Raw genomic sequence first — 27,980 nt, 5'->3', positions numbered from 1 at the left:
AATATAATCTTGGATCCTAAGATATCCCTTAGATGTGATGGTGATCTGGCTGTGACCTCTGTCACCTCACTGATCACCAGGGTTGATCTGGCTGATCTGGTTGGCTAGAAAGGTGTCCCCTTCCTCCCTCATGGCTCCATGAATATCCCTCCTGGAGCTGTAAGCTTGGTGGAAAAGGACACCCCTCCCCAATATGGAGGACCCTTCTCTGGTCAAGGGTATATGAGTAGCTGTGCTTCCATCAGAACCTACAAACAAGCTCTCAAGATCAATTTGTAGGAGAAAGTGGGCTGGTTAACCTTCCAAAGCCAGACTCTAGACACTTCCAAATGAGAGGCAGCATGTGATATTCTGCCTTTCTTTAATTAAAAAAAAAAAAAAAAAAAGAATCCTTTGCTCTCAGGAAGGATGAGATAAGGTCTCTCAATTCAGTACCAGAAAATAATTCATGATCAATTTAAAGCAGTCTCTCTTCCTTGGCCAGTAGTTGCCATTGCAATAATGTGCAAATGACCCAGCTCTACCCAAATGAGATACTGGTGGATGTCTTCTTGAGGGGTACAGTACAGTGAAATGTCCCTATGTGAATGAAGACTGAATGTTAGTGGAGAAAAAAACAACTTCTTTCTGAGTCAGCCTGCCTTCCTGGGATAGATGTGGGTGCAATAACATTTTGTGATTTCAACCTGGACATCACTGAGCTGATAAACTAATGCCACCAACCTCCAACACCTGAACTTCATTATGTGCTAAAAATTCATCATGATTTGTTGACAATACTGTATTTAGATATCATGATACATGTCATGAGAAACGTTTCTAACGGATATTAGAGCATGGCCATCATCTTCCCAGGACAATGACATGGGGAGTGAGGGGAGTCATCAGGGAAATTTCTGGTCTATTCCTCCTTTCAAGGCACGGGGTGGGTCTCCATTGCATTCAAGTTGCCTGGTGAGATGAGGATAAAAACTGAGGTTTTTATGATCTCCTATTAGGTAAAGATACCTTCAGACATGAGGGCAGAACCTGAGTATGGACTGATCAAAACTGTGCCATTTGCCATGAGGGTGTGAGTGAAGCAAAGTAGGTGGTTTTAACAAAATAAATGTATGAGGGTCTTCTTCTGATTCTTCCTACCTGAGAAGCTTACTTACTCATCCATAACACTAATCTGTAGCCAAGCTGTGTGGTAAAAGATAACATTATTTGAATATACAATCAGGCTATAATTAACCAGAGATGACAATTATAAATAACACTGTGTCCCAGAGTTTCCAAGAAACCTGACACACACAGTTCTTGGGTATGTTGAAACACTTCCAAGAAAAGTAAAGAAATGAAAAATCTTTTAGAAATCTTCAATTAAAATGTGTTTCAGTACAAATGACTTTCATTATGTGTTTTGGTACATATGACTGGAAAACATTTGTCCCTAACTTCACACCTCTAATTGTTTTCACTGCCCAATTACAGCTTTTCAGAATTAAGACATTTTAGTTGAGATGAGCATGTTGGTCATTTGAAATGTGAAGAAAAGTTAATGTGTATAAGGCTCGTATGCTCAAGAAAACACATCTCTACTACAGGTTTCCAATTATCTGGATCTTCATCGTGCTAGCCCTCTTTAGACTGACGGAAGGCATCTGCCAAATTACTTTTCCTTCCCTTTCTTTTCTCTCAGCTCCTTTCCGTCCTTCTCTCTCCTTCATCTCCCTGACTCCTTACAATGATTTCACATACTCTCAGGGTTGAGGAAGTTGAGAGTATTGTTTTAAGAGAGAAAAAGCATCCTTCTTGGAGTTTCTGCTGTGACACAGTGGGATCTGTGGCATCTCTGCAGCACCAGGACAGAGGTTTGATCCCTGCCTGGCACAGTGGGTTACAGGCTCTGGTGTTGCCCAACCTGTGGCATAGGTCCCAGCTGCGGCTTGGATCCAATCCCTGGCCTGGAACTCCATATGCTGGGGGGTTGCCAAAAAGGAAAAAAGGAAATGTCCTTCTTTGGGGATTCAAATGATGTGAGAAGATGATAGTGCAAACTATAAGAGGAATTTACCGTATATTGCATTTATGTCTCTTCTTGGGAACTGTGAAGCAAAATTTCAAACCAACTACTGACCTAACTATGCTCTGGCCATGGATAAAGGTGGATGATTATAAAAATCTATTAAAAAGGTATTAGGAAAACAACAATGCAATATGTTTAGTGATGTCACTTTATGTGGGAAAACAAGCAGCTGCTTTTGGGGGGGCCAGGCATGTAATGAATTTGATAGGCTCAGCAATATAGGGTCTTAATTCAGTTCTTATAGGAACTCATACACATAACTATGCCATGATTAACAGTCAAAATCTTAATTATATCTAAAGTCTAATAAAGGCAGAGGACATACTTCCTTGTTCAAAACAGTACCTTGAGTACACAGCGCCATCCCTAATACATATGGGTGCTGATGTTGAATAATGACTAATTAAAAGATACAAATTTGATATTATTTCATTCCCATGAGTCACACGACATACATTGATCATTAATTTGGTAGAAAAGTCAGCTACCCTAGTTCAACTGGAAAATGCAGCCACAGGTTAATACCTGCTTCTAACAGAGCTTCAGTCTCAAGTGTCAAGGGTAACACAGGGATGAACTCATTTGAATCCTTTTGCTGAAAAGGTTTACTTACACATTACAAGAGTTTGCCAGACGGTCCCAATAATGGATGGATACCTTTTCATATTTTACAATTACAAAGATACAATTTCAGATTTTAAGATTTTCACTTAAAAACCCATAAAAATAAAAGACGATAGTCGAAGATGTAACTCAGTTGCATTCACAGTGCATGGTGAAGAGATCTGCGAGCATAAACTTCTTAAGAATGGAGACATCTTAATTGGCCAACAGATTTTGGCAGGTATTACTTCAAAAATGGATTCTTACAAGAGTTATTATAATTCTACCAAAAAAAAAGAAGGAAAACTGAAAGCAGTAGTTTTCAACAGAGGCAACTCTCACCCTCGCAACTCAAACAGGAGGTGCTAATCAGCGAAATAAAATAAAGTCTGATTGTGGAGGTGGAACAATAAGTGGAAATAAGGTCCCTAACAATGGATGGCTATGGAATAAAATGAATGCAGATGGCTCCACTCCTGTTACTTAATCAAAAGGCTGAGCAGAGTCACTGGAGCCGGCAGAAAGTCATGTGTTAGAACAACAGCTGATCTGTATTAGAGAAGATTAACTCGCAGTGCCATGGTGGAGGGCCCAGGATTATTTTATGTACTTCCATTGCCTTACAAGCCGTCAGCACAATTATTGCCCTCCGATGTGAATGACTGATCTGTAACCACAGCTAAACAGCATGCTGCTTAGGGGCCTAGGAGCTTCATGAAGATGAATTTCCATACCATCAAAGTGCTTTTAATGGGCTCCCTGATCCAACCACAAGGCCTGTTTTGCAAGTATACAGAACTCAGGATGAAGGCTTCCTGTCCAAAAGGATTTGGTCGGTTGTCACTTGACAATTCCCAGCCAGCACAGGGGAGGAGAGGGGGGAGATAGGTAGAGTTGTCTCTGCTTTGGAGGATTAAAAAAAAAAAAAAAAGGGTACAGATGCTTGCTGAATGCAACCAACTGCTGTATCCACAGCTGAATTCAATGCGCTTAACAAATAACGGCAATTTAGCTATGCTTGCGAGGAATAGCTTGAGTCACTTTGCATTAGCATCTGGCTGAGTGTTAAACTCATTTCTACATGGGGTGCACAGAAAAGGAATTTCTGTTCAAGCATCCTTTCAAGAATGTTTAAATATTTGAATATAAATTCCTTTATGCTTGCTATCATTCCTTCTTAGAGCTGTCACTTTGCTTTTCCCTTTCCCTTCTGGTGCTTAGCTAGAAAATTTTTGTGCCCTTCAAGCTGCTCCAGTGTGGCTCTTCTTATGTTGAGACTGCAAGGGATGTATACTTGACCATGCTTTGCTCTCTCCCTTCCAGGAACAGAACAGAATTGAAATCATTTCTCCATCCTTTTGACCCATGTTTGGACCAGAGTAAAGTATAGCTGTGACAGGATCACACCTTCACCATGCAAATTGCTAGCTTCCTAGAGATTAAATGTAAAATTCCATATAAAACCTAGGAAACCTGAAAGCTATCCAAGTCAGCAATCTGTTCATTCTGGACAATACTGTTTTGACTCATAAGCTTCCCATGATGATTAACTTTCAAATTATTACTAAATAGCTGATCATTTTTTCTCTTATCTACTATATTTATCTACAGGAGTGTTAGCAAAGGGAGTTCAGTAACACTTTAAAATTTCAATTAGGGAGTTCCTGTTGTGGTTCAGCAGAAACCAATCTGGCCAGTAACCATGAGGACACAGGTTCAATCCCTGGCCTCACTCAGTAGGTAAAGGATCCAGCATTGCCATGAACTGTGGTACAGGTTGCAGATGTGGCTTGGACCTGGCACTGCTATGGCTGTGGCGTAGGTTGGCAGCTATAGCTCTGATTCAACCTCTAGCCTGGGAACTTCTATATGCCATGCATATGGCCCTAAAAAGACAAGAAAAAAACTACAAAATTTCAATTAAAGCTATCAACTATGACCACAAGAAGTACATGACTCCAAGCATTCTATAATCACACAATATTTTCTGAATAAAATCCAGTGTAGTTTAGACAAAATAGTTTGAAATTAGTATACCTCAGATAAATCTGAAGTTTCATCGGGCTTAGGTATAATAATGTCCATGTTTTAAAGTGAAAACTTTGTTTTACAATAAAGGCAGACTTTCTAGTTGTGTAGTCACCTAAAACTTGACAGTCCTTTGCACTGGAAACATATTATGACAAGCTCAGGATCCTAGATACTTAGACTATGAGCATGGGTATCATCCAAGCTTATGCTACTTAAAGAAGATTCAGCATTTTCAAATCCAGCTCATCCCCAAATACAAGCTGAGCATCTCTGTGAAGCAAAACTTTCACTCAGACTCAGATGTTTCAAATGCCACTTCATTTTAATACAAACTGATGGCAGAAAAGGGGATATTCATTGTCCATAAAGTTTGGAGATGGATAGAAGAGAATTATAATGCTTCTCATTTCCAGATGGTTCTGATTAGGACAGGCAGGAAGAGTGCTGGATGGACAGAGGGCAAAGGGAGGGAGAATCATCATTCTGAGTATGGTGAGAAGATCAAAAGATAACGAAGAAAAACATTCAGGCAATTTAAATTTGGGGGGAAAGTCACTTATTTTAGGAACTAACCTTTTCTGTCCGGCAGTTATTGAGACCTAGACTATTCACAACAGCCACCTTCCCATCAAGCACCTGTTGTTCCCGTCGAAGCTGCTCCTTCATCTGCCGAGCTTCCTGGATTGCCTTGGTGACAGCATCATGGTCATTTAAATAACCTGAGGACATACAGAACAAAGGCTATGTTTTGTACATATGCACAGATAGGTTAATCTGTAACCATAAAATCACTTCTTTTTTTGGGAACGGCTAGTGTCTGGAGTGTAATAATTTCTCAATGGAATCAGTTGAAAATGAATGAATGGATGAATACTTGATGATGACTGATTACAGGAGTATGGTGCCAAATGGTTGCTATCAAAACATAATATTTAAGCGAAATATAGTTGTTCCCACGTGTTTGGAAAGAAGTTTAGAATATAAATTTTAAACAAACTTTTTTTCAGTTATCTGAATATTCTGTAGTGCAAAACTATGATCTATAATTTTTTTCTTCACAAGGATCCTTGGAACATAAACCACAGGATACAGGTATTGATAATTATCACTATTAATTACTGACACTCTCATAGTATTAGAAAGGTCAGTTTGGAGTTTGAGTTTGGCACTATTAGGTTGGTTATGCACAGTAGGAACAAATCATTATTAACTGATTCTAAGAAGGGCCTTTTCCCTCTGTATCCATCCATCTGCAATGAAATAAACCACAAGTGGCAGTGGCTTGTTACAGATATGAACTTGCAACAGTTAAGAGGCTAACTTTCAAAGCATAGAATGTAACCAAGCACCTATAATCGTTTGATAAGAATTTTGGCTATGGGGTAACTAGAGTCACAAGAATTCACACTCTTTTTTTTTTCTTTTTTCTTTTTAGGGCCGTATCTGGCACATGGAGGTTCTCAGGCTAGGGGTCAAATTGGAGTTACAGCTGCTGGTCTACGCCACAGCCAGAGCAACTCGAGATCTGAGCTGCATCTGCAACCTACACCACAGCTCCCAGCAATGCTGGATCCTTAACCCACTGAGCGAGGCCAGGGATCGAACATGCATCCTTATGGTTCCTAGTTGGATTTGTTTCCATTGCGCCACAACGGGAACTCCAGGATTCATCCTCTTAATAAGATTGTCAAATGACCAACTTGTGTCTGCAACCCCACAATCCAGTCAGTTAAAAAAAAAAAAAAAAAAAGCCCAAGTATTTCTTTTAAAGAATAACAGGTGTAAGGAGAAAAACCTAATTTTTGACTTAATTTTCACACTGGCCATTTATTTATTTGATGATGATAATCTGCCTGATTTTAGGGTAGAATACCAATGGGAGGGGATTGTTTTGCAAATATTAAAAGGAAAGCTAATATATCATCTTTCACTCTCCCTATCTTTTAACTAGGGCATAAAATGGCATAAACTGAATCTATAATATGAAATTGCCCAGAAAAGGGACTTGTTTGTGACATGAGGCTAAATCTAACCAGATCCATTGGTGAATTGTGACAGATGGAGGGACTGTGAGACAGAAGGCAGGCACTAATCACACATAAAATGACCGGCTTGCCTCAACATGTTCCATGGATTCCAGCAAACTTTACACCCTAATCCATTTTTAGAACAAAAAACATCTGGGCCATAAATCCTCTAATCTGCCAAAACACGCTATTAAATCCCATGATTTGTTGAAAAACACTAAGATTAAAGAAAGGAAATATAAAATGGCTAACTGCCGTGTTAGGAAAGTGTTATTAATACTCTTTCTTTGTCTCAATTATGAATGCTCTGGTACTAAAGAGCCTTGTCTAATCACGTCAGATTACACATCCTCATCGTACCGCTAGACTCTTCTATCTGATCTGCTGATTGCCAAAAAAACAGAGAATACTTTCTTGCTGCTTAAACATCTCTATTGAAGAGGCTGATGTCAGATTAGCGCAGTGCTTCAGTGCCGGAGGGCGTCTAAATGATCCGTGTCTTTCCCCCCTTACTATGCACAGACTGAACCCCATCCTCTGATCTCCTTGAGGCAGAAAGATAAGTTCCAGGGTAGGGGAGAGAAAGGGGGGCCTTGGGAGCTACCGTAGATTTTGTTTTTCTGAGCTTAATTCATTGGAACATATTCAAAAAGCAGAACATCCTTGCTTATTCTGAATACAATACGAATCATCAATAACTGCACAGACCTAGGTCTGGCCTTTAGGGTTCGCACCTACTTTAAATTAGGGTTGTTTTTAACCTTACATTATCCTCAACATCCTGGCTTGTTTCTCCTGAACAACCTTCCTAATACATTATTCTTGAACTCATGCTCTTCATGAACACTACTACTCTAGAAAGAAATGCAGCTTTTAAATTACAGTGATGGTCTTGGTATATATTCATTTAGTACAAAGATCTTAAAAGGATCGGCCTGATTTTCCTATCCTCTAACCCCCGTTTCTGGACGACCTGGTACCACACGTTTTTGTAGTCTGTTCAGCTTTTCCAGAGCACAAATATATTTGAAATGGTTTGGCACATGGCACTGAATAAAAGTATGAATTCTTTTTGCTTTTTAGGCACTGCCAAGATAACACTCTGTAGGAAAATGATTAATATAGATGCAAAAAGGATGCAAATTACGACGGGGGTGAGTAACTGACAGACATACATATGTTCTGTAAGGGCTATTTCCAATGTGAGGTGTGTGTTCGGGTGCAGGTGGAAATAGGTATTCACTTTAAAATCAACATTCCTGCTTTTAGAGGCTTGAGTTTTAGCTAATATGCTGTATGGAATTCTAACATGTATCTGCTCTGTTAAATCATAAAGCCATTTATATATCACAGAATTGAATCACAACAGGACTATTTGCTTGTTCTTGATGTTTTGCTCTCATCGCTGTCACCAACTTCGCAGTCTTGCTGATGCCCTCTCTCAGTAACTGGCCTCACCTCCAATTTCAGAAAGAACAGTAAGGCCACACTCTCACCTTCCTTCCTCACACCGACTCGTATCCCCAGCTGGCTTCAAATCTTGTCTCCATCCATACCCACTGCTTCTCCCTGTTTCACTGAAAATAGTGCCACTACTTTTACTCAAGGCAAATCTCCTAAACTTGTTCTCTAGATTCCTTTACCTCTCTCCCGGTTATTCTCTTTCACATCATCCACTTGAACTTCTCTATCATCCTACTACCTCAGCTTATAAGTACTTCAGATTCTTCTCCTGAAATAAGCAAATAAAGCCTCTTTCTCAACTCTATGTTGCCCTCTGTTTCCAATCCTGCCTCTTTATCTTCCAATCCAAGCTTCTCAAAGATTCCTATCCCACTCCCCAACCCGTCCTCATTCTTCCATTCCTGCTCCAATCTTATTTCCACTCCCTTTGCTCTTTCAAATGCCAAATCCATGGGACACTTTCCATTCCTGGCAGAAACAGCACTGATAATCCCCTTGTTATGGAAGCTCCCTACTTCCTTCTTTTTCATCATAGCACCGAATGCCTGTCTCTGACTCCTCCATCTTTATATTCTTGCCTGAGATCCTTTCTTAATTTGCTCCTTAGATTTGGTCCAAGGTTTTAGTCACCAGGGGGAAAAAATGTTTTTTTGGAGTTGGATAAGCCTGAATTACAACTCTAACTTTGCTACTTACTAGCTATATAAATTGTACATACTGTTTTACTTTTCTATATCTCACTTGTCTTATGGGTTAAATAGAATCACCTCACTAGATAAACATGACTTTGTAAGATTAAATTAGTTAACATGGTGTCTTAGCATTAGAAATGGTCCATGAAAGTTATTCAGTAACTGTCAGTTTCTTTACCAAATGGCATAGTGAAATAGGCAAAATTTGGGCACTGGATTCAGATAGATCTGGGTTTCTACTTCATAGGAAGTGAGATATTTCCCAAATTATAACACTTAATTTCACTGTTTCCATTTCTCTCAACTGTAAAATGAACATAAGGTTGACTGAAGAATTAAATGAAATAACACATGTGAAGGAATAGATAACACTTGGTACACCTGAGGAGGCGGTAAAAAAATGTTAATTCTTTTTTTTTCCTCTTTCATTTTCCCCATAGGCTCATCCTTAGTAGTCTTGCTGCCCGGCTTTGATCACTGTGATAAAATCTGTGAGGGGAAAGCATTTCCTGTTGATAGATTCAGTGAAATTGGAGTCACCATCAGAATTGAAAAGACCCCAAATGATCATTGGGTATATTTTATTCTGCCTTTATTATACAGTCAGGCAGCAAACACATCTTAAGACAGGATCAGAAGGAAGAGTGTGTCTTTAGGAAAGGTTTGGTGATCTCTTAGGAGGAAAACGGGAGGGCAAAGGTCAATATGGCTTCCAGTGAGCACCTCAAGTGAAATTTGGGACCTGCAGGTTAGGACTCATTAATGTAACACATGTGTGAGATTCTGTAACCTTGCTAAATGCAGTTTTTATGCCTTGGTGTTTCTTCTTATCCATTACCAACAAAATTCTCAGAATTAAAAAAAAAAAGACCCCTGTTATGTATTTTCAGGGGTAGAAAAAAAAATAGACAAACTGGAAAGTCCAATCTTAGGATAAACTCTAAACAGAAAGAGTTTCTGCTCCATAAGGAAAGAGGAAAGGCAGAAGGAAAAACAGTAAGCTACTTGTAATGGGTTGAATTGTCTCAAAAAGCTATTTCCTGGTATCTGTCAATGTGATCTTATTTAGACAGAGAGTCTTTGCAGATGTTTAAATTAAGGATCTTGAAATGAGATCTCCCTGGGTTTTGGGTGGACCTTAATTCAATGACTGGTGTTCTTCTAAGAGAAAGGAGAGGGAGACTTGACACACAGAGACACAGGGTAGAAGGTCACGTGCACATGGAGGCAGAGACTGGAGTCAGGCATCGCTGAGCCAGGGAACACCAAGGATGGCCAGCAGCCACTAGGAGCAAGCAGGAGGCACAGAACAGATCTTCCCTCAGAGCCTCCAGAGGGAACTAACCATGCTGACATTCCAACTTTGGATTTTTTTTCCAGCTTCCAAATAGTGAGAAAATAAATTTGCTTTAAGTGACCTAGTTTGTAGTCATATGTTGTGTGACCTTCCAAACCAATAAACCGCAATTGGCCTTAGGGATGCTCCTGAGACCCAAGGGGTGACCCCAAGGACTGTAAAGTCTCTGATGCCTGCTTCCAGCCCTTCCTGACTTCCAGATAGACACATCTACCTACGAAGCTTGTTGACCTGAATGTCCCATCCAGCACGTCCAACACAGAATTCATCTTCTTCCCACCATCTCCATCTGTTCTTTCTACTCTCTATATCTCCTTCCAGTTGTCCACCCAATCACTTGGGAGCCACTGGATACCTCCTTTGCCACATAAGTACAAAAGACAACCAAGCTCTGGAGTGACATCTGCTCCTCAGCTCTCAAATGTGCTTTTCTCCATCCCCACAGGCCCCTGCTTTTGTTAAAGCCACCCCCTATCTTGTTTGGTCTAATGCCTTAACCCCCTTACTGGAATCCCTATATTTCATTATTATTATTATTATTATTATTATTATTATTATTATTATTATTATTGTCTTTTTAGGGCTACACTTGGGGCATATGGAAGTTCCCAGGCTAGAGGTCGAATCAGAGCTGCAGCTGTTGGCCTACACCACAGCCACAGCAACATCAGATCTGAGCTACAACCAAGACCTACACCACAGCTCACGGTAACACTGGACCCTTAACCCAGTGAGTGAGGCCAGGGATCAAACCTGAGTCAACATGTATACTAGTCGGGTTCATTATCACTGAGCCACCATGGGAACTCCATGGATTCCCTATGTTTTAGCTTACACTTTTTGACTCTTATCTCCTACTCTACCATCATATAAAGCATTCCAAAATATTTCAAAAGAAGAAAATTTGAATCACATTACTTTACCTGATTAAAAACCTCTTATTGCTCTAGTACTTAAAAAGGAGTAGTTCATTAGTTGAAGATCTGTATATTCTGTGAAACAAATAATTCCACGTTCAAAAGAGGGTGGGAAATACTAAAAGTTAAAAACCTTTCATTTCACGAATTCTCAAAATCTTGAATATGTTCATGTTTATTATGAATCTTCAAGAGATAACAACAGTGTGCAGTGTTTCCCTGGGACAAGAAACTCTCTAATGTTTCCCCAAAAACATCATTCTGGGATAAATTCCAAACACTTTAAAATGGCCTAAAACTCTCATGATATCAACTCTGCTTATCCCTCCTGCGTCATTTCCTGCTGGTCTCCCAAGAGTCCTGTGCTTGAGCTGCACAGAACCATTTCCTGTTCCAGGACAAGCCTTCCTCCTCCTTCCCCCGCCTCTGTCTCTCACGATTTTCTCTCATACCGAAATACTTGCTTTCCGGCATGTTTGGGAATTTACTCAAATGTTATCCCTTCTGGAAGGACCTTCCTGACAGACCCCAGACACGCTCCTTGGCAACATGAATATTTCCATCACCATGTTCCTGCAAAACCCTGGAAATGCTTTTACTGTCACATTGTCATTTGTTTTTCTAAGCCTGTCTTTCATGCCAGTCGATGAATTATTCGAGGGCATTTTTTTCTTTCAGGCTTTTATTCTTTTGGCTTGTGGCAGGGTCTGTTGTTCAAATGCCTATTTCTCGGTTGAAAGTAGCTACCTTCATAATTCCAAGTTCATTGGTTATCTGTGTCATCATTATCACTGGAAGCCTGAAACATATGACACAGATTTATGAAAATTCCTAGATTTAATAGATGCTCTCAGGGTAATGCAAATTCTTATACACTGTACTTAATCATTTTACGTAGTACTTTTCAGCTATAGGTAAAAATAAGAGCACATGTGTTTCAAGCTATTTTCAACAGATATTACTTTTTTTCTATTTTTGAGGTCACTTATCATCATCAAATTTTTGGCACCCTGATATGTAGGGTTTCTTCATATGTGCAAACTCATGAGAATTAGATAATAAATGTGAAAGCAATTTGTAAACTGTAAAGTGCTATGAAAATATTAACTGTCAGATGTTAAATAATATCCCTGACTTCCTGATAATCCAAAGGCTTTCTATGAAACTATTACAATATTCTTGTTCAGTTACCTAACCTCATGGACAAATTTCTCATTAAAAATGTAAGTTAATGAAATATTAAAGTAAAATTCACCTTCATGTCATCATAGTTTAAATTAGCAAGTTGTCAAAATAAAATACCAAATTAATGGACTTGAAAATATGTCCCCTCATTTTATTAAATCAATATGTATGTACTACATTTGCTCAGCAAAGTCTTAATTTTCATGAGTTAATGCCTCTGAGGATTGAAGGGTAAGAGTAATATGTTCCAATATCTTCCAAAGACAGGACAGAACAAAGACTGTAGGTATCTAAAGCCTCAGTTCAAGACCTTGATCTGCTTATCCTCCAGACTTGGCAAAATGTATGGCATAGAGAAGATATTCAATACTGATTTATGGGATGAAGCAGGGAAAAGGCTAAAGAGATGACTGAGAGGAACATCAGGCAACAACGAAAAAGAAAGCTTGGAATCCAGAGATTGACTGGAAAGCCTCAGCCTCCACTGGCTGTGAGAATGGGCAAGTAATTAGGTCTCCATATATATTTGTCTCCTTGAAATTAAAACAGAGGTAATAACTGCAGAATCATAGGACTGTCTACACTGTGACAGGGACTCAGAATCTTTAGGCTTCAGCTCCTTATCTGTGAAATAACAAGTTCTAACTATATGATACGAATATCTGCTCTACCTAGCTAAGGGTCAATAATTCTAAACTAAGCTGCAGTGAGAAAACAGATTAAAAATGCTCAAAAAAAAGTTTTAACGGTTACCCACATGCATAGCCTAGGTGGGAAAGGCCAATACAGGTAAGATAATGACTGGTCAAAAGATTCTAAAATTATCCATCATTTTTCTGAACTAGTCATGCTTTTTAAGGATCCTTTTTCTTTGGAGCTACCTATCATTTGCATTCCCTATCAAAAGCATTCTTATAGAATACACTCTAATATCGGTCACCAACCTCAAAAACTCACTTTCTATACTTGTAGCTAACAGATATATAGCAAAGAAACCCATGTCATTAACAATAACTTAAGTTATCTTTTGGTTCACAGTTTTCCATGGTTTATTAATGGCATAACACATTAATTCTTCTTTCAGGAGTGACCTTTACAACACCATTAATGCTCACAGCTTTTATCCAACAACATTATTACTCATTACAGTTTCAGCTTTCAACATCTGCATCTGCTGAAAAGAGAAAAGTAAATTGTAGTGGCATCAAATCCTTGGAAAATATGAGGGATGTATGTGTGGTGAAGGGACTTTTCAGGGGGAAAAAAATAAGAAGTTTAAGTAGTGGAAAAACTCAGATGATAAATGTCATTACATACATCCTTGCCTTTCTAGAATATTTTGTCAGACTTAATCCTTGGAATGCTGAAGTAAAAAATCCTCACATGATAAAAATGCAAATACATTAGTTATTCCCTTAGTTAAATATTCCAGTCCTGGTGACATTACGAAAGTAGCTCATATACCAACACTGTGATATTTATGAGCCTTCATGTCTATGATGGAAGTGAATCATTTGTGCCAAATAAAACATTTTTTATTTTACATGCTTAGGACATGAAAGCAAATCTTATCTTGGTGTCCATTTAGGATGTTGAGCAGACTGAGAGATCATAACAGAACAGTGCAAGATGATAAAGAGAACACATGTGCCCCAAACCATTTTCAGACTTCTCAAAACTTCATTTTTCATGGTTTCTCTTCCCACTGCTGCCCCACTGGCCCAGACTGACTTCCCTTGGCAAGTAATCTGGAATTCAATGTTGTGGAGATTGAAGTGTCTGAAATATACTCCCTTCAGCTTTCTTTCTGTCCATCCCATAATTTCTCTGTAGCTTTACCCCTTTTTCCGTCATTACCTTCAGTGGTTGAGGAAAAAAGGGGCATTTCTCCTTATTTCAAAGTTAATCCTCTCTCATTTCTTCTTCTTTTTTTTTTCTTCTTTTTTTTTTTTTTTTTTTTGCTTTTTAGGGCCACATCTGTGGCATATGCAAGTTCCCAGGCAAGGGGCTGAATCAGAGCTGTAGCCACCGGCCTACACCACAGCCAAGCAATGCTGGATCTGAGCCGTGTCCGTGACCTTTGCCACAGCTCATGGCAACACCAGATCCTTTAACCCACTGAGCAGGGCAGGGATCAAACCAGCATCCTCATGGATACTCAACATCCTCATGTTACCTCTGAGCCACAGTGGGAACTCCCTCTCATTTCTTCTTGCTCCATCCTCACCCATGCACTCTTTCCTATCTATATATCTCTCCAACTTGTCTTTACACACACACACACACACGTTTCCTATTCTAAAACCTGTCTCCACTCAGCCTTATCAAAGCATAATCACTTCTCAATACCAGGCTTACAAAAAGACTGGTCTATATATTAACTGTACTTTCTGTCCTAATGGTCTTCAAATCTTTGGAATTGGAATTCTGCTAAATCATGCTACAAAACCTCTCTGTTACAGTCTACCTGTCCATGAGCTCAAGCTCAATCTTAAGATTTTTCTTCTTAATGTTCTTTAACTTTTCTCCAGAATGTGACACCATTAAATAACTCCTCCTTTTTCAAACTTTAACTTGTCCTAGGCAAGCGGGATACTGTCTTATTATCATTCTTAGTCTAGGACATTCACTTGCTCTTTATCAGTTTCCCCCCTAATAAAAGCATGGTGCATTAAAAATCTGTCCAAAGATACTCTACTATCCCTTCCTTCAGAGTTGGAGCCTAAGTCCCCTTTCCTTGAGTTGGGGTGGCTTAGAGATTCTCTTCCAATGAAAAGAATAAATCAGAACTGACTTGTGTGACTTTGGAGATCAGATCATAAAAGGCACTGTTAGCCTTCTCTTTGCTCCTCCTCTTGGACTCCTCATTCTGAGGAAGTTAGTAGTCATGCTATGAGCAGCTCTATGGGACAACCCACATAGCAAAGACAGGGGGGTGTGGGGAGGAGGGGCTCTCCAGCCAACAGCCATGCAAGTCATCTTGGAAAAGGACTGTTCATCTCCAGTTGTCTTGGGCCCTGGCTTCCTTCTTGACTGCAATTGTAAGAGAGATTCTAAGCCAGAGTCTAAGCTGCTTCTAGACTCCTGTACCTCAGAAGCTATGCGATAATAAATGTTGGCTGTTTTAAGCTGGTGAGATTTTAGTTTGTTACACAGTAAGAGATAACAAATATGGCAGTAATCCCTATGATTCTTTACTCTACTTCTTTTACCATATACACTTGGCTTTCAGAACATCATTGAGGAATAATTTTCATGTCTAAAATCTAGTACTCCTTTTACATGTCAGATTTCCATTAATGATTTCCCCCGACCTTCTATACCTAAATGGCTCCTGATGTTTCAAATTCAACTTTTATTAAATTTTTATATTTATGTCTTCCTCTAAACCTGCTTTCACTCTGGTCTTTTCTATCACAGTTAAGGGAGGCACTTTTTTTTTAATGGCCTCACCTGTGGCATATGGAAGTTCCCAAAACTAGGGGTCAGATCAGAGCTGCAGCTGCCAGCCTATGCTACAGCCATGGCAGTACAGGAACCAAGTCACATCTGGCACCTCCACCACAGCTCACGGCAACGCCGGATACTTAACCCACTGAGTGAGGCCAAGGAGTAAACACGCACCCTCATGGATACTAGTCGGATTTATAATCACTGAGCCACAACAGGAACTCTGACACTATCCTTTCTATTTTATAAATCAAAATCCTAGACTCCTCTGGCTCCAATGTGAACCTCACCAGGTACATTCTGTTGTGGATATGTTACATCAATACTTCTTTAATAATATCTCTTCAACATATTGTCTCCTGTGCTTTCTCGTTGCTTATTTCTATTTTGTGTAACTTACTCTTGTCCTACACTAAAACAATGCTTTCCTTGATTCCAATTTCTTTTGGCTGTCAACACTCTTCTTAAAGTTCTGATCAGATTGTTGTCTGGAGAAAAAGTAAAATATTTCTTAGGATAGCTTCCAATCGGGTTCCATCTGCCCCTTTCAGTTTTAACTCTGAGCACTTTCCACTACACACTCACTCTATATTCTAGTCAAATCAGTGCATTTCTCAAAAACATGCTATTTTACTCTGCATTTTGTCTGTCAGTCTAAAATGCCTAGGGATGCATCTCTTCAAGGCTCCATTTGAATGAGCCTATTTCCAACCCAGCTTCCTTGATCCTTCCCACATGGAATCTAACACTCTCCTCTCTGTGACTACAGGATTATTGTCTGTGCTCTGGAATAGCACTCCTGAAGCTGATTGATGCTACAAAACAGATGACTTTCCCCTAAACTAAACCCTAGCTCCTTGAAGGCTGGTCTGTGCTAGCCTCCTCGCAACTGTATGAAAATTGTAAACAATGAAATAAGCATTTCAGTCTCATTTATGTGTTACTAAAATAAAAATTATTGGTGTTTTTTTTAAAAGTTAGCCTACAGAAGCACTTTCTAGTGTTTGCTTACTCTACTGAAATGACAATTACGGAGAAATAATGATCAACTTTTTATAATACTGTGCTGTGTTCAAGCACATCTCAAGCAGTGTGGAACTGAAAAAAACTTGACACCCTGATGGTTGACTGCTGATCCAGGCAGACTGTATTTCATCCTTATGTATACTTTGTACAGTATCACAAAAAATGGAAGCAAATTTCAGTGACTGAAAGGCAAGTCACCTAACAATAACAATCTGGAACCACTGTTCTTCTGTGATTAGTCAGTTAGGTCTCTTTCTCATAAACTTAAGAACATCAGTTACATTAACAAACATAACCAAATCAATTAGCTTTTAAGGGGGACATTATAAGTTGGGCTTCAGTTATAAATTTTAATTGCATGTTTAAAACAGATCTATGAGGTTCATCATATTGAAACTCTCCTATGAAACTAAATAAAGCCATGCAAAGGATATGCGTGATTTGCCATTAAAAGATGATTTCATTCAATTGCCATAAACAGAAAATCAGCAAGAACAAAAGAAATAGAACTTACCTATTGTGCTAACTCTGGCTGATGGACTAGCTAATGATGCTGGGACAGAGGCTTTGAGGGGGCCTGCCCCACTGTTTATTCTCAGAGCTGGCATATGGGGAGAGGTGGGTGATGTGGGTGATTTGCCATCAGAGGTCTTGGGTTTAGCTGATAGGTTCAGTGGCTGTGCCACTTCATCCTGCAATGATCATTAGAACATGAGCTGTGATAAGGAAAGGCTGATTAAAAATGCCCAGAAAAACACAGGTATCTGCCTGTTATTTCCCATCAAATACTCTACCAATCAGTGATCTTAACATTCAGTCTAAACATTACGGTGTTTGGTTAGCTGTCAACAATGGCACCTTCAACTACATATTATGAAAAACCTTTTGTACAAGAAAAAGTACACGTGCACTTAACTAGCCAGATAGCATATAGCTGATGTCACCTGTAAGAAAGAGTCTTTAAAAAGATATCTGTACTATTCACTTTTGTTGAGAGACAATGCAAAATTTGTATAAAATTATGATGCAGATTGGTTTTTTCAACCTTCAAAGAACAGGTGCTGAATCCCAAGCATCTTTGGACCCTGGTGCTTAGGTGGAGTACCTGGAACATCCATAATGGAGGAGTTAAATGGTGTGTACCTCTGATTAGAATTGCTCTCCAAATTAAATATGGAAAAGAAGAAAGAAGAAGTAAAACATTCTAACTTTCTTAGAAAATAATCTTTTCTCCTAGGTTTCACAGAAACACTTTGGGGTTTGATCTAAAAATGAAAATAAACACAATTAGCATTATACTAATATAGTATTTATTTATATGCAACACTGTTCTAAACATTAACATTACATTTTTTAAAATCTAGATTTGCCTTCTAGATTTTCCTTTACAGTATGCTACATGGTGGTATGAAGATCTGCATATGGTCAGTTCAGCACCTATGGTGATTTCCAATTGCTCTATGCTTGAATAGGTCAAGTTCACACAGTTTACAATTTATTTTATACCTTTATATATTAGCTCTTATATGTAAAATTTATGGATACAGTTATCACTAAAATTTCTAGCACAAGAATAAGATAATGTTAATTTATGTTACTTTTCTTTCATTGCAAAATGAAAAAGTTATTCCTTTTCTGTGCTCTCAAATTGGAATATTGTGTCATTTGTTTTTACTTTATTGTTGATATTATATCCAATTTTACATAGGTATTATTATAGAACAAAAATTCAGCTTCCACTTAGCTCCTGTTTCATCTTCATAAGTTTACAATGTAAAATGTCTACCAGTAGTGGCAGGATAACTTATTGAAAGCAAAACAATTTAGAATCAAACGGTGTGATTTGGTGACAGGGAAACATTAATTAGTGTGTACAAAATTTTATGTATATATTTACCCCAAAACACTGATATAAATCACTTTACAAAAAAGGGTAAAAATAGCACAATATTTCAAGTTGATACTTTTAAAATATGCATTGTTATTTGATTCCATGATTAGCTTCGCTTAAGAAACCCATGAACAGGCTAGGGAAAATTGCTTTAACGTTTTCTTTCAATTCTGTTTTCTATTTCAGGGAAAATAATAGTTATTTGAAAAATCTGTGAGATAATTCAAATGACCATCTGGGATCATGTTGGATAAATAATAAATTATTGACCATGACACCAAATTTATATGGATTCACAGAATCTTGGAAGGAAGGAAAATAAGATAATTCCATGATTGGCTCAATATATAATTTTGAAAAGTTTACTTAAGCTTTTTAAAACTACAGGGCAAAAATTATTCCTAGATCTTTCAGCAGTTAGTTGAGCTGTTCAGCCCTGATCCTTATATATGATGGCAGACCCCTGGAATATTGTGTCTTCTTTCCCTACACTCTTGTGTGTGGATGAGAACTACTCAAAATGCGGTCCTTGAACTGGTACCATCAGCACCACCTGGTGACTTTGTTAGAAAGGCAAATTCTCTATACTAGAACCTTTGGAGGTAGGTTCCCTACCTGCATTTTAATCAGCATTTCCAGGTGATTCTGATGTATGCTAACATTTGAGAGACACTGGCTTATATAGTATAAAGGGACACTGTTAAAATTTTATTTATTTGGCTTCAAAACCCTTTAAAAACCTTCCTTAATATAAGAGGGTAACATTAAAAATATGTAGTTATCTCAATCTTTAAAATTTTATCAGAACACATCACATACTAATAATAATAAATGAAAAGATGTATATGCATAATAAACTACCACTGAATGGGCCGGTTAAGGATTAGAAGTCAGATTTTCTCTGTGATATTCAGCCAAAATATGCTGCCATATAGGAGCCTTAGCAGCTGTTTACTATGCTGCTGTAAATATTCTAGGCACATCTTCCCCTATTGAAAGTTGTACCTGCTTACTACTTTCTGTATGAAACTATTGGCTTTTATCATGTTAACCTGAAAACTTTTTGACAGCATCACAACTCTTGAGAAAGTGTTGGGAGGATACCTGGAGAAATTAAAGGTGGCTGTTTCATTTTACTGTGCAGATAGGAAGGAACATATTCCCAGAGTTGCAGCAGAGATTCATGAGCAAAAAGTATATGTGTGCACTGGGAGAAAGGTGGCATCCATGAGGATGATGCAGACATGGGGGTGCTGATGGGTGAACGTCAAGTGCTTAGCTTTGAGCACTAAGAACTATTACATGCGCATACTAAAAAATGACTACCCAAAGCATTTATTAGAGTAAGCAAGTCACTGGAAATCTTAATATTCTCCTCCATTCAAGGCAGCACAGATGTCTGAAAGCCAAAAAGTGCAAAGCCCCAAGGACATAATAGAGGTTGACAGTTCCAAAGTTGATAGAAATGTCATTCAAAATTGCCCTTTCATTCCCTTTCACTGTGTGACCAGGCTAATGGTATATTAATAAGAACTCGCATGCTTGATTCTTATATTGGTAACTGTATAAATAATTTTGGCCCATTACATGATATTATTTCACAATTTGGTTCTTTTAATAATTTACTACTGAGTTATTATACCAAATGCCTATTATTCATGAAGAATACAAAAATTACAGTAGTTTCCAATTTTCTATTAATTATTTTTCATTTAACCAGATGAAAATTTAAAAACCCTAACTATAAAATGGAAGTAGACTATTTATTTATGGCATGAATTCTCATAATTATAAATATGCACAATAAAAACCAAAGGTAGGGCTTTTTCTCCTTTTCATTTGCGATATCTTATTCTTTAGGAGATATGTGAAAGCATAGCATGATTAACCCATATTAACAAATAAAACATACATTTAAAATTATAAATAAATAATTTATACATAAAAGAATGCAGGTAACTTTCAAGGCCCAGAAGGCATTGTAAAAGATGCATTTCTATCAAATATTCAGTAAAGTAGTGAGGAAAGTGATTCCCTTTTAATTACTTGTCCAACTGTTGAATGATGCTGCAAGTTGAAATTTTTGAAACTCACTTCATTTATACACAAAGAAACAGTTAAGAAGAATCCTATGTAGAGGTTGCGTAGCTCCAAATTTGTATATGATAATTATAAGGCATTCATTTAAGCTTAAGTTAATGTGTAAGCTAAGGTAAGCAAATTTCAACTAACTGAAGGCTATTCTCTATGGAGTTATAGAACTCCTTATACATATTTCAAATCATTTATTTAATCTTTAATACTGTGAAGTAATTAATAACTTCAGAAAGGAAACTAAGACTCAGAAAGTTCTAATGAAATCCAGGTTTTTGGACCCAACATACAATACTCTTTTCATTTACAGGACGAATTTAAACTTAAATTTAAAAAGATGTTGATGAAATGTAATTTCTGGAATTCAGCCCTAACCATATAATTCTATCACATAATAAACCACATAAAGGTCAGTACACATGCAATAAAATGAATAATATAAACATTTGGTACTTTCTACATTAGTTTAAAAGTTAAAGCATAAATTGTTACCTTATTTTGGTAATTTTTAGAATGCTTCTCTGTTCTGTACACCATATAGCATTGAAAATTTCTTTGGTAATACTAAAGACTTGTTAACTTACACTATCCTTTTAAGAAAAATACCAAGGATTCATGTCTAATATGCCAGAAATATAATTATTCATAAGTAATATGCAAGAGAATAAATACTATTTTGTATGTCAAAATACAAGGTTTAGGTATCTGTTCATGATTATAACTTCCCCTAATAAAGAATTATCTAATTTTAGTTGCCTGGGATAGGATGCAAAACAAGAGAAATCCAAACAAAAGTACAGTTCAGACATGTTCCACTTAATAGCTACTATGATTTGTTGGAAAGAAAATATTTCACTTAACATCAGCTTGTGATCAAAGTACTAGAAATACTGCGGGGGTCCTAATGAATGTGGACAATGAAAATCCCCCACACATATCAACTGTAAATTAGGTAGAGGATTTGACACGTATCACCTTAGATGCACTGACGAAATACCGATTGTGATCATGAATGCAGCAGTTATTCCACAAAAACTTAAACACTGTAAAATAATGATACACAGTTAATATAAACTGCATTTATATGGTTTTCAAATCATAAGTGTATTTTAGGAAAAACATGTTACCCTATTATAACTGTATAATATTCATAATTTTATGATGTGCAAAGACCAAATTACTTATAGACATCAAACATAATTTATCAAAGAAAAATCACTCTCCAGAATCCTGGAGGGTTATTTCTCTCTGCCTACTCCCTAACCTTCTGTCATTTTTTTGCTAAGGAATTCTTATAGAGAACTAGAGAACAGGGATACCAGTATCCTAAAGGAGTCTACTCTGTTCTTCTGTTGGTACTCTTGTCCTTCTCAATATGGATCTTTACCCATGTGGGACCTTGGGCCACAAGATGTACCATTAAGGATGTGCAAATGACTATGCCTTCCAGAATAAAAATTTCATCTTACATCTTTATTCTTTCTCATTATCTAGTTGATGATCTAGTCATGCCATACCACACTGGTCCTCAAATTCCACTTCCTCAAATATCTACCTAAAGTAGTTACTGAAAATCAAACATTTATTTGGTAGTTAATTAATTTATAGCACTCCAATGTCAAAGAACAAGAACATATACATTTATTCAATCATCCATCCATTCTTATTTGTTGAATGGAATTTCAACTATTTAATAATGGCTGCTATATGTCAGGCATTAGAAAAAAGTAAATCACTTGACATCTAGGCTTGAGGCTTTGAGACTTTAGTTTTGTGTGGTTAGTGATAAAGGAGCAGAGAGGTGAGTTTATTTTTTATTCTAGCCCTAGGTATAGAGGTATGTGGAATTGTGTCTTATGTAAACTGAATTGTTTAAGGACAGTTTGTCTATGCATTTGATATATTGCTTCATTTGTAAATATGCTTTGAATCTTTAATAGCCACACAATGACTTAATAAAAAATATATATAATTTCAGGATACTTCCTCTGCACAATTTGAAAACTCTGTCCCCATATCGATCATATATACACATGTGAAGTAAATAGTGATAATAACATATGGAGAGGGATAAAAGCATTCATGAAACATGTTGCAAAATTAATCACAATGCTGCTATTATCCTCTCTGATGATATAATCATATTAAATTAAGCAGGGAAGCTGCATGACAGGCGGAATTGCATAATGTGTGGTGCAACCACACCTCTCTTCCCTAGCTTGTGTTCACATTTATCTTTCTCTTCTCCTACTTGTATTTTCCACTGTAAGAGCCCTCTTTTTCCTTCCCCACCTAAATAAGGCATTTCCCCTACAGTTTAGTAGAGGTTCACCAGAAAGAAAAACAAAACAAATGGAGTTCCCATCGTGGCGCAGTGGTTAACGATTCTGACTAGGAACCATGAGGTTGAGGGTTTGATCCCTGGCCTTGCTCAGTGGGTTAAGGATCCGGTGTTGCCGTGAGCTGTGGTGTAGGTCGCAGACATGGCTCGGATCCCACGTTGCTGTGGCTCTGGCGTAGGCCGGTGGCTAAGCTCTGATTAGACCCCTAGCCTGGGAACCTCCATATGCCACGGGAGCGGCCCAAGAAATAGCAAAAAGACAAAAAAATAAAAAAATTTAAAAAATAACATGAGATATCCGAAAATATTGGTATATCCCTGATCTTTCTTTCATGAAGATTTAGATGAGAAAGTTTCCATTTATGTGCAAGAGTCAATTGCAGCAGTATAATATGAAATTAACTTTAACAATCTTGAAATTATTAGCCCCTGAAGAATTAGGAATCCAACTATGGTGGCCACCTCAACTCCACACTTAATTAGTAGCTTCCCATTACCTAAAAATCAAGACTATCATTTTAGAGAAAGCATGTAGTCCTGAAGCCCTTTTCATGAACACGTGCTTGCTTTTGGACTTCCAGATTGCAAGATGCCTTGTTAACCAGGCAGATAGAGCTCCAGGAATTCTCTGATAGGTATGCGTTTGCTGGGTTAATGCTACCATTAGACTTGATGGCCATTTAAATTCAAATCTTAGGTTATTTAGCTGGGGGTAATATGTTCTAGCTTCTCATTTGGCTTCTTCATTTTGCTATGTTACACTTTTGCTTAATGTACACATGCTTTTTTTAAAAAGTGGATGCTATCAGTGTAGTTGGTGGGTATTTGCTTCAATGAGGTAATTACACATTGCTTTTACACTTATATTGTTGGCCCTTAGTTAATTTAAAGGTATTCAAATAGAATTCACCATTTAATTTGTTGTTTAAAATGCCCCCTGTTCTCTCCTTGTTAATACAGTAATAGATTATTTCCCTTGTTTTCTGACTTTGTTGATTTAATGACTCAAAACTCTAAAGTATTCCTACAAACATACACATAAGTATTTGAAAATAGGAGAGGAAAGATTGTGGTTTTTGGAATATCAGAAATATTCCAATTTTTCAATTAAAAATTTTTCTTGGAAATACCTAAGCCAAATTATGTCATTCTTTCTATACATACACTTCTGTGATAGCCAGCTTCCAAGACATCCCCCAATAATTCTGGTATTTATGCCCCTGTGTATTCCCCTCCCTCGATGAATAGGGCTGAGCCACAACCAATAGAATACTGCAGAAATGGCAGTTTGACTCCTGATCTGAGGTTATAAAAGACATTGCAGCTTCTACTTCCCTCTTTCTGGACCACGTGCTCTGGGCAGGGTTTCTCAACTTTGGCACTCCTGATTTTTGGCTGAACAATTCTTTGTTGTGAGTGATCGTCCTATGAGCCTGTGCATTGTAGAATGTTTAGCAGAATCCCTGGCCTCTACCACTAGATGCATGTAGTATTCCTGCCCAAGTTGCAGCAACCAAAAATGTCTCTAACACTGCCAAATGTTTCCTGGGGCAGAAAATGGCCTGTAGGGGAAAGCCAGCAGCCATGTCTTGAGAACGCGCAAATAACCAATGGAGATAACCACCTGGCAAGGACTTGAGGCCTCCTGCCAGAGACCGGTGCTTACTAGTTAGGCAGGTGAGGAAGCCCCTTTGGAAGTGGATATACCAGCACCAGTGCCGCTTTCAAGTGACTGCAACCTCAGCTGACAACTTGATTGCACATACATTAAACTCTTAGCCAGATCCACTCCAGGAAGCTACTCTCAAATTCATGACCTATAGAAACTGTGAAATTAAGTGTTTGTTTGCTTGTTTATTTTGCTTTTTAGGTCTACACCTGTGTCATATGGAAGTTCCCAGGTTAGGGGTCCATTCGGAGCTAGAGCTGCCAGCCTACACCACAGCCATAGCAAGGCCAGATCCGAGCTATGTCTGTGACCTATACCACAGCTCATGGCAACACTGGATCCTTAACCCACTGAGCGAGGCGAGGGATTGAACCCACAACCTTATGTTTCCTGGTCAGGTTCATTTCTGCTGAGCAACAATGGGAACTCTGATAAATGTTTATTTAAAGTCACTAAATTTGGGAGTATTTTGTTAGGCAGTGATAGATACCTAATCCATCCTCTATGAAAGAAGAGTATAGCTAATGTTAAGTTTTTAAATGGTTCAAGGCATTTTTTTTTTTAACCAAGACCTCATTTTGACTCCTGGAAAAATAATTATTTCTCATTCTTCAACTATGTATGTCAATATATTTCATGAATCTCACTCAGTTTTATTTACTTATTTTGCAGAGCTAGATGTCATTCTTTTCTCCTTTTTCTATCCTTCTCTTTTTAATATTTACTCTCCCTTCTCTTTAATATTTCTAACTTAGCTTTGAGAATTTAATTTTACATTAATTCTCTAATCACTGTTGTAGTTTCAAAATGTTCTAAAAATATACTGTAGAAACATAGTTTCTATATATTTACTTCGAAGAATGTCATATGTTTAAGACCTTTACCAAGTGACCCACTCACAGAAACTCTTCAGAGAAAATTTTTTGAACTATTCGAGAGAAGAGAAGAACAGGAGCAATGTAAGTGTCAACAATAATATTTGATAAGAACAGTTATAACATGAAACTATCAAATGTATGGTGTTTCAGATTCAACTTCGTTTAACCTCTGGTCCCTGGGCAGCTTCAAAATCCTAATAATAATCATTATTTTGTCCTATGGTGTTCATTACATCTGTATGATTGCTATTCTCTTTTAAAATGATTAACAGTTCTTCTCCCAAGAAGCTTAAAGAAAGCATAGAGCAGTAATAGTTAATGTTAATAATCATACCAGTTCCTCTTATTAACCTCTAAATGTAAATCTCCAAAAGCTTTTAAAATGCATTAGAGAAATTAAAGAGTTGGTCATTCCACGTACAAGAAGAATTAAATGTTTTCTTGGCACCACCTGATCAGTCCTTAAATGTATAATTAAAAGGCATTTGACACTGGTACTTTTCTGTTAGTTCCACTTGAAGATAGGTGGGGAAAAAAATCATCAAGAACTACAAAGTTATCAAATGGTGGAATGGACTCACACACACACAAAACAGGAGCTCCCAGAACAATACAGATTCACAAAATAAAACTGAAGGGAAGAGAAGCCACAGCTGATTCAAATTTTACTACCACCTCTATGTTGGGGATGGAACCTCTACATGTACCTGTACGTACAAAACCAGCACACCAATCACTCTACCTGCATCTGCAAAAACAACTGATATCAAAAGAACAGAAGAATAATAGAAATAATATCAATACAAATGAGTGTAGACTCTGTCCCACTGGGGTCACATAAAGGAGAGGTAAATATATTACATGGAGGCCTATTATTTGGGATTGGGGGGGGGAAGCACTCATAAAAATGTGAAATGAATGAGTTGATCCTGAAACAAACAAACAAACGAAAACCGCCAACACTTGGAAGATACTTGGAGAGTTAAAAAATATCCTTTTAAAAAATATCTAGGTGTTTCTTTTTTAGGGAATGGACTTTTTCTAGATCCTGCAAAAAGTTTGGTCTGGTTATAAAGATGATATGTCATTTTTAAATAGTCAACCCAGGAGAAAAAAAGAAGAAATGATGAATTTTGGGGAGACATGAGAAAGGGCTAAACTGTCTAAGGCACAGAACCTTGGGGAAGGATGGACGTGCAAACGTGTGTGTGTGTGTGTGTGTGTGTGTTGTACATGGTCTGTGTCTGTGTGCACAATGGATCTGAAGGGGAATGAGACATAAAGCAAGAAGTTTAGGGAAGACTCTAAGGCAGTGCCCTATTATTAGTGACTATAACAGTCATATCACTGCGTTTCATTGTATTGCATTAGTTGTCCTAAATTGTTGAGGGCAAAATAATCAGGTATTAATAGTTGCTTCTCTCTTAAAAGAGATCTTTATGGAGTAGCTGAGTACTCTCACCCTTTATTGTACAACTTTCTTGATGGTAGGGATTAGTATATTAATTGTTTCTACTACCCACACATACTTTGAATATAAAAATTACTAAATATTAACTAGTAAATATTAATTATATGGATAGTGAAGATTAATCAGTGATTAACTCTTAAAAGATTCTAAGTTCTTTTCTTTTCTCATGAAGTATTTAAACGATTCTTTATATCTGCAAACAATGCACATGTCATTTTGGCTAGTGAGTAGCAAAATAGGAGTATATGCACTACCACATTTAAATCTCTTGAAATGTTTTATTCTCACCACTTGAATTTCACAGTTCTTCCCCCTTTTCAGGGCTTTGCTCCTTTTTCTTCTTTCTTTCCCCCTTAGGTTTGAAAGTTTGACATCTCTGGGACTCACTGATCTCTACTCAGAGATGTCAGCTAATGCATGCATTGTTAGGAGCTCCTTAGTGACAGGCTTCCTATTAATTTAACTTGAAACTTCACTAGGTCACTACATCTGAATTACAGCTCTTTTCACTCCATTCACTGCAGAGAGAGAGAGAAGGGGGCAGTCCTTGAACACAAAGGATAAAAAGTCCAAAGATAAGTAAAAATAAGATATAAGTGCAAAACTCACTTCTCTCACTCCCACGTGTTTTAACCCAGACTGATTTTCACCTGTCAGATTAAGAGTAGTAGTAGAAATTTTCCTTCTGAATATGGATTTTGAAGAGTTGTCCCATCTGCCTTGGTCTCACTTTTTTTTTCTCTCTCTCATGTGATAGGTTTATTCTTTAATTTGTTTCACAAGCAAATTTTTAGGCATTATTCTCAACGGTGC

The 27,980-nt window shown here is 37.6% G+C and overlaps 1 protein-coding gene across 17 annotated transcripts in view; it reads right to left on the bottom strand.

Annotated features, from left to right (window-relative positions):
- The window catches only part of SOX5 (SRY-box transcription factor 5), a 999,607-nt gene that overhangs the window by 25,721 nt on the left and 945,906 nt on the right, over positions 1–27,980 (bottom strand). For all 17 annotated transcript variants that reach the window (XM_047787389.1, XM_047787393.1, XM_047787388.1 and 14 more), the window contains 2 exons: positions 17,338–17,515; positions 5,279–5,424 (listed from right to left, as the gene is read on the bottom strand). In XM_047787389.1, the coding sequence (XP_047643345.1) occupies positions 5,279–5,424; positions 17,338–17,515 (324 nt within the window). The remainder of the gene's footprint in view (positions 1–5,278; positions 5,425–17,337; positions 17,516–27,980) is intronic.

This window comes from Phacochoerus africanus, chromosome 7 (assembly GCF_016906955.1).
Source record: "Phacochoerus africanus isolate WHEZ1 chromosome 7, ROS_Pafr_v1, whole genome shotgun sequence".
NCBI classification, from domain to species: Eukaryota; Metazoa; Chordata; class Mammalia; order Artiodactyla; family Suidae; genus Phacochoerus; species Phacochoerus africanus.
The sequence above is the reverse complement of the archived record's forward strand: the minus strand, read 5'-3'. Positions and strand labels throughout refer to the sequence as shown.